The 17,071-nt window shown below is 36.3% G+C and overlaps 1 protein-coding gene across 3 annotated transcripts in view; it reads right to left on the bottom strand.

The window, feature by feature from the left end:
* The window catches only part of mink1 (misshapen-like kinase 1), a 34,608-nt gene extending 17,796 nt beyond the window's left edge, over positions 1–16,812 (bottom strand). For all 3 annotated transcript variants that reach the window (XM_059550398.1, XM_059550399.1, XM_059550400.1), the window contains exons 1-11: positions 15,567–16,812; positions 10,779–10,844; positions 8,848–9,030; positions 8,544–8,654; positions 7,232–7,322; positions 6,393–6,523; positions 5,792–5,846; positions 4,598–4,676; positions 3,037–3,212; positions 2,289–2,358; positions 867–1,077 (exon numbers count right to left, since the gene is read on the bottom strand). In XM_059550398.1, the coding sequence (XP_059406381.1) occupies positions 867–1,077; positions 2,289–2,358; positions 3,037–3,212; positions 4,598–4,676; positions 5,792–5,846; positions 6,393–6,523; positions 7,232–7,322; positions 8,544–8,654; positions 8,848–9,030; positions 10,779–10,844; positions 15,567–15,623 (1,230 nt within the window). In that variant the 5' untranslated portion in view covers positions 15,624–16,812. The remainder of the gene's footprint in view (positions 1–866; positions 1,078–2,288; positions 2,359–3,036; positions 3,213–4,597; positions 4,677–5,791; positions 5,847–6,392; positions 6,524–7,231; positions 7,323–8,543; positions 8,655–8,847; positions 9,031–10,778; positions 10,845–15,566) is intronic.
* Between the last annotated feature and the right edge of the window lie 259 nt (positions 16,813–17,071).

Here is a 17,071-nt window from a genome sequence, read left to right as displayed (position 1 = left end):
TTCCCCTCACTCCACAACAAATCATTACAATTAACAGTAGCCTATTTAAAAAAACATAAGAAGTTACAGCAACATAAACGACAAGCCAAAACAAATTTATTTAGGCTAAAACGAAACTGAAACCAACACTGGGTCTCTCATTCGACACAAAATCAAATGTTTCCATATTTGGGATTTACGCCTATTTGAATGCCAAATTATTATTTATTATAGCCTTCTTCATTCGCATTGCAATAATCACATTTTTTGCATTGTCAAGATAGCAAAACTTAACTGTGAGCGCGTATGCAGCGCCAGTGCAATCACTTGAGTTTTTCCTTCTAACAGTGGAATCAACTTCTCCATTTAGTCATAAAGATAATCAGAATTGTAAACGGTTTGCCTTTATTTGTGTACATTCACAATAAAAACAAATCTTTGTGCGTAAAATAAGCCTAAAGAAAAATAGGATGCCGTTTTCTGCCGTCTGGTTTCCTTTCGCGCAGCACAATATTTACAGAAACTGCATTTTTCGTTCATTCTCATAATTTATTATTCAGGAAAAAAATATATATTTCTCGTATAGGCCTATTTATTCGCTATACATAGCTTAGCTTTATTATGTTTTTCTCCGCTCTCTGTTGTTTGCTGCTTTTTGTAAAATTAATCCCCGGGAAACAAATGTTAGTATTTTTAACGGGTCACAGACACTTATACTTTCTAATTTAATTCATTTCTGGTTAACTATCACAATAATCTTTACAAATAAGCTTTACTTTGTATATACTGACCCCTTACATGATTGGCACTCTTCACCTTATTACGGTAATTCCTGTTAGAAAAGGATCATGTTCAGTAACTTTAATGCGCACGAGTATGACGCATACCTCCTCCAAGCGACGCCTCTGTTCTTTCTGCTCCTCTATCCGCTTCTGCCGGTCATGCAGCAGCTGGCGTTTGTGCTCCTCAGGGTCTCTGCGCTGAGCAGCGAGCTGCGCCTGCTGTCTCTTTAAGGCCTCTGAGCGCTCCTTATTCTCCTGCTGCAGCCGCAGGAAATCCCTCCGCAACGTCGACTCACCAGGAACATTCAAAATAGAGCTTCAGACAGAAATAAACAGAATTCAAGAAGAGTTAGCAGATATAAACAGAGTTTAGAGTAGAGGTTGGACAGTGAAGACAAAGTTCTGTGGTTTTGAGGAAGGACTGTGCAGTATGTTCATTTCTTTCTCAGGGACATCAGTGTCATGTACTCATGTGCATTAAAGGATTGATCCATGTTGAGTTATACGGAGGGACCATCTATTCGATTTAATTTATTTGTATAGTGCTTTCCACGAAACAAATAGTTGCAAAGCAGCTTTACAGAAAATTAAGTTTCTACAATATATTTAGTAGCAGCTTATCAGTGCTGACTATGTCAAATTGATGGACACATGGCAGAAATGTACAGTAACATTCAGTTAATGACAATCAGCAGACGATGAGCACTATTAACAGCAATGATCTACACAGATAAAATAGTTCCCTAAACAATTTCATTAAAAGTGAAAGAGTAACTTCTACCCACAATTACAAAAATAACGAATCACTTTTTTATAAATAGCAGATTAATAGTCATGTTTTGACAAAAAGGAAAGTCCCGCCTCAAACAAACAAAAGCTTACCTACTGTACTCTTGACTCATTCAGACATGTACAGACAAGTCCAACTCAAGTCTCAAATCCTTTCTCGTACTTTTTTTTTTTTAATCAAAAGATAATTTCATTGAAGCAAAGTCTCTATTAGGTTATGTACTAGTTCAATTAAAGTCTCAAATCAGTCATCTACTAGTTTGTCAAATCTCAAGTCAGTTATCTACTAGTTTAATTGAAGTCTCCAGTTAGTTATCTACTAGTTTGTCTCAAGTCAGTTATCATTTATCCAAGTTATCAACTATGTTAAGTCTCTGGCGAATTATCGACTAGTTTAATTCTCAAGACAGTTATCAACTAGTCATCTTAAGTCAGTTATCTTTTAGTTTAAGTGAAGTTTCAAGCAAATTTAGTTACCAATTTGAATCTAATCTCAAGTGAAATTGCCAAATCAGATGAAGTACAGTTCAGTTATCTAGTAGTTCAAGTAGAGCTGCAAGTCAGTTATCTACTAGTATAATCAAGTATAATAGTTTAACAGGTTAATTTTCTAAAACTCAAGTCTCAGATCAGTTATTCAGTAGTTTTAAGTCAAGTTCCAAGTCAATTATCTCCTAGTATAATCAAGTCTAATCATTTAACTAACAGGTTAATTTTCTACAAAAAGTTTCTGTTTACCTGGATTCTCTCTCATCTCCTCTGTTCTCATCCTCTTCATCACTACCGCTGTACTCATACTCGGTCTCCTCTGAGAGGAATCAAGACAAAATGAGAAAGAGAGAGAATGAAAGAAGGAGAGGAGGGCAGGACAATAACAAGAAGGCTTTAGGCATTAATATAATATGGCTAAACACAGTTTATGCAGACTGCAGCACTTTTAGAGTCTAAATCATCTGCACTCTTTCTTAACTGATACTGTATGTGCTCTAATAACACTGCTGAAGGCTGCTGGCTTGATGCTTCCATTCTGAGCTCTTCCTTGTTATTCATATCCAAAAAGAAACATAATTCAAGCACAAGAGTAGTATTTGATTACACTACTGACCAAAGATCTCACGACATACTCGCCGCTACGGGAGTTATGGGCAAGCACCACTTTTGCGGGCCAAGTCAAAGAAGACCTCTGATTGGATGGGAGTTTTAGTGACCTCACTGCACAAAGGCAAGTAAACAAACTTTATTAAACATTCTGTTCCACCACAGAGCTCCAGCGTGCCAATGGATGGATGGATACATAATCTATAGTCCCAGAAGAGCCCCTGCATCTATCCTGAACTCTTACAAAAAAACTAATTCAAAAACTGGATTAATTATTAAACACTTGCAGCAGAAAATGTGGAACAGAAAAGTTTCTGGAATTGATAAAGCTCTACTGTTCTTGTCTTTAATTATTTGTGAAGACATGCAACAACATACATACACATACCCTTTTCACCGCGTTTCTTGCGAGTGCGGTCAATGTGATCTTTGAGCTGGATGCGGACTTGTCTCTCAGTTGGCTGGTCTCTGATGAACGAGTGCTTCAGCAGCTGTTCTGTGGATGGACGACTCGGATAGGACTTCACAAGACAGCCCTCGATGAAGTCAATGAACTTTTTTGACCTGAAAGAGACAGTAAAGATATGAATGTATTAGCAGGAAAATAGGGAATGCCTAAAAGCTTTTCAGGCCAGTTGGTGGTACAGCTACTTGATCTATTGGATAAGTGCTGCATTGACACTACATCACTCCTTGACAAAATAAATGTATTTTTATGCCATGAAAACACAGGGTTTTCTGTTATATATAGAATTCTTGTTGCTGTGAATTCTAGGTCACCTCAGATGGCTAACAGATGAAATGGTGTTGAAAATGGGCAAATAAGTTGTGACATTCTTGCAAGATGCCGTTAGAAGGAGCTGAAAATGACTGATAAATAAGCAATACTTTACACTATATGCAACAGTTATACAGTTATATATTAATACTTTAAAATGTAAAACATTTTGTAAATAGAAAACTGGTTTATTTTGCAAAAAAACATTTTTGTTTTGGGATTTTTTTAATGCTTTTGAAAGAAGTTTCTTATGCTCTTAAACAGAAATAATATGAAATATTGTTACAATTTAAAATAATGGTTTTATATTTGAAAATATGTGATGGCAAAGCTGAATTTTCAACAGCCATTATTACAGTCTTCAGGGTCACATATGGTGATTTTGTGTTTGAGACATCTCTTTTTATTATCAATGATAAAAACAGTTGTTGGTTAACTTTTTTGAAAACAGTTCAAAAGAACAACATTTATTTGAAATAGAAATAATTTGTAACTTTATAAATGTTACTGTCACTTTCAATTTAATGCACTCTTTGCTGAATAAAAGCATTAGTTTCTTTAATCTACTTTTAAGCAGTGCAAAACATAGAATGAAACATTTTAAAACAGAAAAACTCATCCTTGATTATATAACTTTCAATATAAAATTTTAAAGAAAAAAAAAGAAAGAAAGAAAAATGGCTGTTTTAAACAGTCAGGAAGCAGAGTGTTACACATCTTTGCTAGCAAGACAATGCAGTAAACTGAAACATGGCTGCCTTTAAATCCCAGCTCAAAATATGCTCCATCTCTACTTCTTATATCCAGCTGTTCAAGGGCAGGGCTCTGACCAGAAGGACTAAAATAACTAAATCACAGCATGCCAATATATGACAACTAGCCAACAGAAGAAAAAAAAACCCCAGATGAAATTAAGGAAGAAAGAGAAAGCATTTTTTTGTCATACAAAGCACGCTATATCTGTAGAAATGTAGATGGGTGTAAGAGCAAAACACTGCAACTGCTGTCTGAGAAACATTATTAAACAAGGAAACCCCATATGAGAAGCTATATGGATTGCAGTGCTCATAAGTATGCAGTGCCTGTATATAGACAAGGGGAAAAAGGGAGGGAAGGAAGAAGGAAAATATAGCTTGATCTTAAAATAACGGCTGAGATGGTGTGTCCTCACCATTTCTTGGACTTCAGTTTAGGAGGTGGGTTCCGTGGGATAAGGAACAAAGCTCGCATGGGATGCATGTCACACAATGCTGAAGGAAAGAGCAGAGGAATCAAACACGCTGATAAAAGACTCTTTCACCCATGTGTCCAATTATTAGACTAACTGACTCAAGAGGTGACAATAATTCATGAACGCAAGAGGAACGGTGACTGGGTCGCTGCTACACACTGTCCGTGTGAGCGTGTGAATGTGTGTGTGAGAGAGAAAATATGACTAAGTGTTGTGCTGCATAAGTTATGACAATTGAGCACAGATCGACCTCCACCTCAGATCTCCTTTTTCAGGAGTGCAAAATATCACAAAATAAATCGGAGTAATCTATTAAGTATTGAGATATACATACATTATATATATATATATATATATATATATATATATATATATATATTTTTTTTTTTTTTTTTTTTTTTTTATGATGCCTTTTGTTTAACTGGCATAAAAGGAATTGGGAAGAGGGAGGTTTAGTATTTTTGTATGTTTGTTTGCTTGCTTTGTAAAACATGAAACGTTAATTTATACAAATTTTCTTATATACCATTGGATGGAATCACTTTCATAATTTTTTTTTCAACCAGTGAGTGAGAAAAACACTGACAGCCAATCTGAACCCAATTGACTTTAAAGAGCTCAAGCATTCAAAACGGCAGACAACAATGGTGCACTTATAATAAACAGAACTTTTACCTCATAAAGACATATACATGCTTTGTGAGGAGTTGGTATGGATAATTAAAAATAAGTTGACATCCTGAAAAGCTATCATCCATTACTTTCAACATTAATATAGCTTTAACTGAGAATTACTGTAAATGGGCCTTCATTTCTGGCTGTCTATTTGGATTGGCTGAGCAGTGTTTTAAAGAGCTATCACTGCTTACAATATAACTCCGTTTGCATTTCAGTCCAAAGTGTGTAAATAGTATGGTAAAAGCAGTAATGGTGGAGGGCAAACGCATTAATTCAACTTTTTTTTTGATTATTCATTTAAAACAGGAACTGAAATTATGACTTCAATATAAGTATAATGCAGCTGGTATGAGGGACTAATATAAAGTATATACATAAGGTATATGTTCTTGTTCATAAAAAGGCCAGGATCCACACTGTAATGTGAGGCTGCATCAGTAAACACAGTGTACTTACGAGGTGCTCCTTCAGCCATCTCTATAGCGGTGATTCCCAGAGACCAGATATCACTCTGTTGTAAAACAACAACAAAAAAAGACATACAGTATGCTATTGTACAACTGATGTGATTTAAAAATAAGTAAATAAACACACAAACACATGCAATCAATAGAGGAATTGCAATTTTGTATCAAATAAAAATAAAGAATCAGTTTTAAAAAGTGAATAATGTTAACAAATCATTGCACTGTTTATTTTGTATTAATGCATTTTATGAGCTTAAAAGTGGAAAACAAAATAATGTTTCCACTAAATAGCAATACAGAGGAACCATTTCCTCTTCTGTACTCATTGAAACCAAGTGATGGCACACATTCAAACCAAGCAGAGAGAAAAAATTAAAGTTTCGTATTGTGTATCACTTCACTAAATAGTGACCAAGCTAAATATCACATTTAAAAAGGTTTTTATAGCGATTAAAATTAGGCCTAGTTTAAACGTCATTTTATTAAAATTGACAGTGCTTATTGACCCACACACACAGGTGTACACAACCATTCAAAAGTTTAGAACTTTTGAACAGTGGGGTACATCAACAGTTAGAAGCTCATTTTACCCTATAATCATAGGTGGAGTCGGGATTCTCATCACAGGCAATGACTTCAGGGGCCATCCAGTATGGAGTGCCAATAAAAGTGTTTCTTCTACCAACTGTACGATCCAGCTGTGCGCTCACCCCAAAGTCCACTGCAGAGAGAGTGAGAAAAGAGGAAGCAATCAAGAGTCTGTAATATTTCAGGACACTTCGTGCTTACAAACAGTCTATTGAAACGTATTGCACAGGCCAAATGTTTATATTTATCTATGCTAATTGCTTTCCTCTCATACATGCAGACACACTCTTCCACTTCCGCCACACTCTCCCTCAGGTTGTGGTGTGAAGATATTTTTGTCATGGTGTCAGGCCTATATTAATATGCTTCGGTGCTTTGCTCTAGTTGTTAAAAGATGATGTTCTCTAATCAGAAAGGATATAGGCTAGACAATACACACACACACACACACACACGTGTGTGGGGACATCCCATAGGCATAATGGTTTTTATACTGTACAAACTGTATATTCTATGGCCCCACACCAACCCTACACCTAACCCTCACAGGAAACTTTTTTACTTGCATTTTTACTTTCTCAAAAAAACAAAAAAGTGGGTTATGTCCTCATAAGTCACCCTCTCCATGTAATACCTGTGTCATACCCATGTCATTATACAGAGTTGTGTCCTGATATGTCACAAAAACATGCACACACACACACACACACACACACACACTCAAACACACAAAAAAGAGCTATGCAAATCAAATATCACCACATCAGACAGCCCTGAACCAAAAACAAAGTTTATGACAGACTCTGTTTTTCGTAGTGTGACAAGCAAATATCTCACTCACCGAGTTTAACCTCTGCGTTCTCTGTAAGCAGTACATTCTGTCCCTTGATGTCTCTGTGGATGACTTTATGAGCATGGAGGTGAGACAGACCCTGAGAAGCAGAGAGACAGCGTTTACTGGCTGTGCAACATTACTTGTAATTACATGAAACTAAAAGATCAACTCAAGTAAGGCTGCAGTGTCATGTGTCAGATATGTAAAGTATATTTTTAAATCTGGTGTGAAATGGAAGTTGTGATCCATCTTCTAGGGCTGAATGATGAATCGAAATCAAACTGTAATCGCTATTTGGCATGATGTGATTATTGAATCGCAAGGGAATTATTGAAACTGCTCATCTCTGCATGCGCTGCGAGTTTGTGCATCTCAAAAAGCAACACATCAAACATCCTCACCAACTTAATAAGAAGCGTTTATATGCTGTCCAACAAAAGAGAACATATAACATGATTTTACTCCACAACACCAATCAAGTTCAATTTCTGATCTGATGTGGCTTCTTATCACACTATGAGGCAGTAACTGTAATAAATGCTTTGTAAACTAGCATTGGATTATTCATTTACTATTTATTATTATGGAAATACCCAAGATGACTTGAACACAGGTAAAAGAACACAGGTAAACCATACTGTCATGTTGTGCGTTTACTGTTTTCATGTGCAATCCCTTCAAGTGTTCAAGTGTTTCTATATTCTTTTTATTCAGTCACAGCAATAATTTAATCAGAAAAATCACAAGATTTTTTTCCCCCAAATCGTGCAGCCCTATCATATTTTTTACTATTTTGTGACATATACAGGTTGCTGAAAGAAAGAATTATTGTCCCCCACTTGAACCAGAGCATGTCAACAGAGAAGAGATGTCGTTATAGGGCAAGTTATCATTTTTGATTTAAGATTATGAGGGAATATGAATAAATAAAAAAAAACAAGCAAACATGAATCATTTATAATAAGCACTGGAATATACATATATGAAGAGTTCAGATGCAAAAGCCTCTAAGTGCCATCTGAAATTTTCATCCAAAATTAGGATTTTTGTCAGGCTCCTATATTTATGTTCAGTTATTTCACTTTAAAAGCCTGGAAAAGGACTCGCACATTGCCATTAAAATAAAATGACTCAACCCAAGCATAGGAGCTTGATAAAATTCCTAATTTTAGATGAAAATTTAGATGGCACTTAGAGACTTTTGCATCTGAACTCTTCATACATATATATATATATATATATATATATATATATATATATATAAGAAGGAAAAGAAGAAATGTCAATTTTGATTTCATGGTAAATTCATTATTCTTACTCTCAGTATTTCTCTGCAGATGTAAGCAATCCAGTCTTCTTTCAGGGAGCTGCCCTTCGTGTTCTTCACCAAGTCTGTTACTGAGCCAGCACCGCAAAACTCCATCACCAACTAAACAAAAACAAACTCAATTTACATGAAACTACAACTTGATTCAGGCTATTTTTTCCAGATCAACAAGGTCCACCTCCACTAATGACAGAGTGCAGCTATAATTTATCACTGTGTCTTGATGGAGGCAGGACTTTCTAGCAGGTTAGAAATCACAGGTTACGGTGGAGATCAAGTTTGAGGAAGCACAGACCCAGAGCTGGTCGTCATGTCCAGGCGGGCTCTTCTTCACGAAGGCTCCATAGTAGGTGGCGATGTTCCTATGGTGACTGTACTTCTTCAGCATGTTAATCTCAGCTTTGATTTCCTCCTCCTCTTCCTCAGTCACATCCATGACCTTTATGGCTGCCAGCTGACCAGTCTTAACATGACGACCCTGAGCCAGAAATAATTTAATTAGCAAGTAGCACAGAAATGAATCATTTACACACTTAATTTGTTTATACACCATAATCATCCTACAATATAGCATACTTAATTTAGGATAATATGAGACCGTGAGGAATAGAAGAAGAAAATCTATGAATATACACTGCAGTTCACAAGATGTGGGCAGTATGATTGTTTTTTATTTTTTATTAATACTTCTATTTGGAAAGGAGGCATTGAATTGATCCAAAGTGACAGTAAAGATTTATAATGTTATAAAATATTGCTATTTAAAATAAATAAAGTTTCTACTAATCACAGAAAAAAAAAAAGATTTTCAAGTTTTCCACAAAAATCATAACCAGCAACTGTTTTCGATAATAACACCAAATTAGCATGTTATGATTTCCAAAGGACTGTGTGATAACATATATTGAAATATAAAACAGAAATTTATGACAAAAAAAAAATACACTGTAATAGTATTTAAAAAGATTACTGTATTTTTGGTCAAATAAACTTGGTTAATTAACAAACATATTCCCAAAGTATTAAGATATTTGACAGACCCCAAGCATTTGAACATTACTTCCAAAAACTTCATCAGATAAAAGTTCAAATAAAGGTAAATTATGTATATTTAACATTATATTATTGAATCATTCAAAACTACTGTAGTAAAACAGCACTTAAAGAAATGTCACATTGTACTGTCACTAGTACACTAGTCTAAAATTAACTAGTCTATAAACTACATATTTAAAACTACACTAAATCTAAGATGGACAGACTACTTCACAATCTCACCACTAACCATAAACTACTAATACACCACATCCTACAGTACGCACTCATTATACAAAGTACATAAACTATAGCCTCACTACAGATCATAAACAACACATTTTACAAACAATACAGCCTGAAGTATAAATTACACCCTACACACTTTTAAAGAAGGCTCATGTCATACATTGCAATAATTGCAGAGGTCTGTAGGGTTAAAATCACTACATGAGCCTGTAAGAATAAAGACGTGTTTCTTAAAAGCATGTATTTTTGTTATACCATTTCCAGCTTAATATGCAGACTATATGCAAGTCATTTGAAGAATGATTTTATATATATATATATATATATATATATATATATATATATATATATATATATATATATATATATATATAATATATCTTAACCAAATAATCAACCAATGGTTCAACCAATGAAGTGCATTTGGTGCAGGCATATCGGTTTAACGGACAAATAAAAAATGAGGAGATTCTGTTTGGTTACATTTAGCGGTGAGGAAATGACACAATTTAGCTATGAAAAAGAGTCAAATTCGTCTGCATTCAGTCTGTACTTCATTCAATTTTCTCTGTCAGCTTCCTCCCCTCATCTCAACGCGAGTATTGACAGGTCTGAGCACAGCTGCAGTGATCAGAGTTACTCTGTGTGTTATTGCACCACGCTGAGAGTGCAATGACATTCTCACACATACGCTCAAGTACACAAGCACACAACTGCTTTAAACCACTTATGTCCTCTGTTACTTATGTACCAACAGCAGCATCTCTAATCCATCTCCCACTGAACCCTTCATCGCTCATAACTCGATTCTTCTAAGAGCATAAATGGGAGTTTTATTTATCATCTGAAGAGCCATCTATTATTGCCGAGTAACAATAGGATAACATTTACTCCCAACAAAACACTGCTGTCACTCTTCCTCTCGCCCTGCATCGGTCTCACCTTGTACACTTGTCCGTAGGTGCCGTTGCCCACGACCTCCACCAGCTCGAAGATTCCTGCTGGGTCCTGGAAGAGAAAGACCATTTTTAGAATGGTAAAATCATTCAGTCATGCAAAACCTCCAAAGTGAAGATGATTTGGATTTAGTGTGCAATAGTTTTGTCTAATGCTAAAAAAAAAAAATTATTAAAAACCTTGAGGCTTAGACCAGAAACATTTTACGCAAGAATGTGAATGCTGATGCCACCGCTTGAAAAACTTACTGTCAAAAAGCAGTCTAAACATACCTGATGTGTACTTATTGCATTAGTCTGGCAATAACAAGGAGATGGTAGAGTTACCTTCAATAGAACGTGCCATTAAAACTTTTTTAAATAAAAAATTGAATGTGTTCTTCCCAATATTTATTCTTGAAATACATTAACAGAACTGTTCAAATTCCATTAGGTAACCAGAATATTTAAGAGGAATCAGAATCATTCAATCAATGAAGTAGTGACAGATCATTTCTTTTTCTATTGTGACACAAATCCAAGTGAAAAGGGTTACTGAGAAAGAAAATAAAAAGTAGGACAGTGATTTGAACATGAGCTTAAAGTCATCTGAAAGAAAGGGGTCAGGTATTAGCGATGATGAAATGAATAAAAATGTCAAGGTCAAAGAAAAAATAAAACCTACAAAAAAAATATATACAAAATACATTAATTTGCTATTTTGAGTTATATTTCCCTTGTGTCAATGCTTGAGAATTAATAAATTGTGGTAGGATATTTCAGAATGCTGCTAGACATGAAATAAAGCTAACATCGATGGAAACGTCTGAGTTTGTGCATTTGCACTGGGTTTTGTCAGTAAGAAATTCACACGCTGTTCTTTCTCAGTGAAAAATATGGAAATTACATTAAGGTGCACAATGATCAAGAAAGGAAATATTTAATGTCTTCAATCAAGCTTATTTTAGAGACTATTTTTCTCTCTTACACAAATGGCTCAGGATGGCAATGACAAAACCATTACCTGCTCAGCCATTGAGAACAAGACATAGCGTCATGTTTTAACAAACCCATGGCTTTAAAAAGGGGATTTATGCGGTATTGTCGTGTATTAAGAACCATTACGAAACTCTCTAGCAGCTTTATGTACCTCTTATGTGAGGCTTCAGCTGGAGAGTGCAGCCAAAACCTAGAATGAGTAGAGGGTTAAAAACAGCCAGCACAGCACATACACACACACACAGACACACACACACAGTGTGATTCAATATGGCCTCGGTACAGCTCTGTGGGTGGACAAGGCTAACGTTCTTCCTAGCTCTCACACACATTTACACACCACGATCATCTTGCTCTCATCTGCCTCCAACGACTGCAATCTTTTTCTCTCACTCTCTCTTCATCTCTATTTTTTATGTCTTCCTCTCCTTCTCTCTTAAAGAGATCTGGAGTGGCGAGCTGTAAGCGAGCAACACGCATTTATTTGAAACATCAGTAAGAGGCCGAATGGAAATGAGAAACACAAACAGTATAAAAACAAAAAAACAAGAGTTTATAAAACCAAATAAAATATCATATCCAGAATATATATTTTATTCCCCTAATAATATTCAATATGAGTTTACAATGATCATCAAAGGAAATTAGTCTATACTCTAGAGAGCATCTGTCTCAGGGAGAAAGAGAGATGGCACTTAAGCAGCAGTGAAATGAATAAATGAGCTAATGAATAAGATGATAAACAGATAATAAGGCTTTCCCTGGAGAATAAAGGAGGACAAATTAAGAAAGGCACGACAGTGGTCAGGTGGTGAAAAGGTTGTCTCTGGCTTTTCAAAGACTGTGAAACAACAGAATTTAAAATGAAAATACAAGATAAATATGAGTCAGTGTATGTCCATAAAAGTGTGATGAGTTACAGGACAGAACATACACTGCAGCATAGCAATGGAAAATATATGCCAATGTTCTCTGAAAAACCCATATGAAAAATAAAGTCAAATCAAATTAGTGTACAAAAAACATTTGAATACAAACTGTAACTGTAAAATAGTAAAGTATGATGCATGTTAAACCTCCAACATCATTATTTGATTATGCAACTGTATTAGTTCTTTCATGGATGTGCAACTAAGCTAACACAGCTAGAGTTCTTACAGTACTATCTGCCACATACTTAAAATACCCTCATAAACCAACTTAAGGTTAGAAAATGAAAACAGTTGAGGAAACATTCTGAACAGCATACAGCTATCTGACCAGGGATAATGCCCATCAGATCCAGTATACGGTTATCAATATTTAAGCATTACTAGATCAAGTAACATCATTAACCTGCAACCTCATGAATGCAGACACCAATAAACATTAAGAAAGATTTGCTCCTTGTCAGTGTAGAAGCAAACATCTGGCTTTATGCACAAGTGTTCTTAGCTGCTTTATTCGACAGCTGGTTTTACAGTTTATTCATCAGCCAATGACAAGCTTCTGTTAAATCTGTCAGATTTTTCTAGCCATGCATATTCATTACTTTGTGTTTACCCAATAGCTTAGATCATTACTATTTAATTTTTTGGTTTCTGGTATGATGTCATTAGCATTCATGTCTCATTTACATAAGCAACCCAACCATCAAATGGCTGTTGTTATGATTATGTAATAGAAATTTAAATATGATTTTACAAAATTCAGGCACTAGCAAATAAGTTCACCTACTTCTATGCCAAGTTTGATGTTCTGGCAAGCCTAATGTTATTTAAAAGTGATCCTTACAAGAACGGAAACTGAGATGACCACAGGTGAGCTGGAGAGCAGGTTGATCTCAAGTTCAAAAACAATACAAGGAAACTACAAACCACCTCGGTTGTGTGCAGTTCTGGCCAGAGAGCTGACCTCTTGTGATAGTCTAAATGTGTGTCTATGACAGTGCGTGAGAGACGTGGTATGTGGGTGTTATATAGGACAGCTATCAAACAATGAGCTCAAGTGAATCATCGTGCTCTTTCTCTCTCTCCAGGGCCAATATCAGACGAATCACACCCTGGAGAGCCGTGCCCAGGAACTCACTGTACCAACACACAAGACAGAAGGAAAGTTACAGCCAGAGCTCTAACGTTTATGGCTTATTCACAACCCCACTAACACACTTAACTGCTTAAGTGTCAAAAGAGGGATGGATTTGGTCCTATATGGTTTACTTCCAGTCCACAAAGCTCAGATCAGTTGTTTAGGAAGGATGCATACCTCGGTATTCCTAAACCACAGTTAAACTACCAGGGTTATTATCGTTTACAAAAACTATCAAAAATGCATTTGTTTATTGAAATAAAGCTGTAAAGTAAAATATAATTATTCAATGAAAAATTGGAAATGTTGCCTTGGCAACTAACTAAATGACTGGAAAAGTCTGGCATGCATCATCAGAGAGGAATCAGTCATTTGAAAGGAAGACTTTCGATTGAGGCTAAATGACAGGTCATAAGTGCCATAAATTTAAGGTAAATGGTGAATGGCAGACAAGTTTCCTTATTCTATATGCAGGAATTCACCAAATTAGCCTAAAACACTGTATTAGCCACCTGCTAACATGCCACTAAGCTACATGACTAGATTAGCCTTCTGCTCGCACATGAACTACACAGGAACTATTACTATTCTGGTATACAACATATGCCATCTATTCTGAGGTGTATATACTGTATGTATATATATATATATATATATATATATATATATATATATATATATATATATATATATATATATATAACTGTTCAAAAGGTCAGTATGTTTATTTGTTTTTAAGAAAGAAATTAATACTTATTACGAGATGCATTAAATTGATCCAACGTGACAGTAAAGATTTATATTTTTATTTAAAATAAATGCTGTTCTTTTTTAATTTTCTATTCATCACAGAATCCTGTAAAAATAAAACTTTTTGAATATATTATGGTTTGTACTTTTTTTTTAATCAAATAACTCCATCCTTAGTGAGACTTTAAACACATTTAAAAAATCTCTCTGTCCCCAAATCTTTGAATGGTGGTGTATGAGGTAAGATATTAATTGTTGCTAAAACATGCTAAGCAGGTTTCCTGCAACAACAGATTTCAGTATAGGATTATCATACACTTGCCATGAAGTCTGGATTAATGTCAAGATGATAATCTGCCCACTTCTGCATGCTAACTGGGCAACTCATTTTCTCCCGTTGCTGTAAAAATATCTGATATATCCATTAACCAAGACTTTCCAGCATCTGGCCTGAATGGAATGTTGAGATTTTGTGCAATAAATAAATTTAGAAGACATTAAAACTAACAGTCCACTGAATCATTGTATCACATTTGTATTGTATACAAACACAAAAACAGTGACGCCTAAATGGAAAGCTACACCAATGTTTTGCAGGGTATTCCCCATATAATAAGAGCGCTGTTCTAAGATTACAAAGCAAGCCTATTCAGTGTCAACACTTATTTGCAAGGTAGGCCCTCCCAAACCACAACTGTGCGCGAGACAGAGAAAGCTAGACTTACATATACACACATACAGAAATACATAAACACTTCAGGCCTGGATTATTAGATCACAATACAGACTGCAGTCCAAGATTCAACTGCTCACAGAACATAATCAATCACGAGCTAGTAAACCTTTAAGATTATTACGTGAAAACCCGCTGATGTGTTTGGACTATCCCTCATCCACCATAATGGCACTGATGAGGCTGTTATGATTTGTTTGGGTGTGAAGGCCTCTGGCAGGTGCAGGCAGGTGAACAGTAACTCACCCGCAGGGCGGCCAGGTCGATGTCATCCAGACTCCGCGTAGGTGCGTTTTCTGACATTTTTGCAAGATTTCTAAAAAGGAAAATGAAAAATAGGTACTCCAAAAGTGCAGATACGACTGCGCTATTGTTTTTTTACCACAATGTTTATTTCAAGGGACAGTTGAGAAAAACTTGTGAGGTCCCTGGAGAAACATTTGGCTCGTCCCCGCCTCAACCAGTTTAACCAACAACAGCTGCAGGATATCTGACCATAAAATGTTTGTTTCTTTTTACCGGAAAACAAAAGGTTCTTTGAGGCCAAGTGACCCGGTTCTTCAGGCGAACGTTAGCCGGAAAACACAGAGAAATGCCTAGCGAGCATTTATCGATGATAAAGGCTGGGGTTGAGCCTATAATCCTGAAGACTGCATGGCAACATTTACACGAGCTTGAGTCAGATGTGCCACACTGCGCTCCGTCTCTGCACTCATTTTGGCAGCACTGCGTAAATTAAGCCAAGCGTACCTCTGTCACAAACAGTATATTAATATATATATATACACGAGCCGTATATATATCTCAAAATAGGTCAATCGAGAGGCAGAACTTCGCGACAAGTCAAAAAGCCGAGCTCCCAAACAGCGGCGCTCGTGATATCCGCGTCAATCTGCCACTGCCGTCATGTCACGCCGCGACCAACGCATACGCCTTAAACAGGATTTCTGTGTGGATTTCGATGTCACTGCTCGGCTAAGTGAATGTCCACATTTTTTAGAAGATTCTGCAATGTGTACAGAATTGAAATGCGCAGTCCTGGTGTCCAAAACAAGAAGTGTTTACGTCGAAAAATATTCCGCCCGCCTGGCAAACTTTCATTCCCTCCTGCCGTCAGTCAGCGGCACCTCCCGGTTGTGCGCAAAACCTCCGCCGATTTGTTGGAGAGAAAGAGAGGGGGAAGAACGGAAAACCATAATCAGTCCCTTGTTTTCAGCCCGGACCCTTTATGGCAGCGACTGGTCACGATGCATACATAATATTTATTATCATTCAGATATTCCCTAACGAGTCGCATCGGGAATCCACTTTGTCCTTTTGCTTGTAATGTTGTATGTTTTGATGTGACAGATTGAACTTCTCTCTCCTGTCTTGGTATGATCCTATTCCTACTTCTGCCGTCTGTGTTCGGGCTGTGACGTCCCTCCTCTGCAAGAATACTCAACACTTTTCTAGCCACTTTTTCCCCCCTCCCGTCTTCCTGGAGTGTTGAAGTGCTACGGTGCTGCAACAGGGACAAACTACCTTCGTAAGCTAGTACCACCAATCGAGACAGGTGGTACCGGGGTAAAACCTCCCGAACTATTGCAACATCACACATTTTTATTCATTTATATAATTTAATTTCAGTTGACTTCTATTATTTTTATAGTAGGTTGACCTTCAATGGTAATTTCTTTAAGTACTTACCGTCCACCTTACCTAAGTCTAACCCCTTTAGCGCAAATTTATTCAGATATAATTTAGTATGT

The sequence above is a fragment of the Carassius carassius genome, chromosome 5 (assembly GCF_963082965.1).
Source record: "Carassius carassius chromosome 5, fCarCar2.1, whole genome shotgun sequence".
Taxonomy (NCBI): domain Eukaryota; kingdom Metazoa; phylum Chordata; class Actinopteri; order Cypriniformes; family Cyprinidae; genus Carassius; species Carassius carassius.
This window is presented reverse-complemented; position numbering and strand designations above follow the sequence as displayed.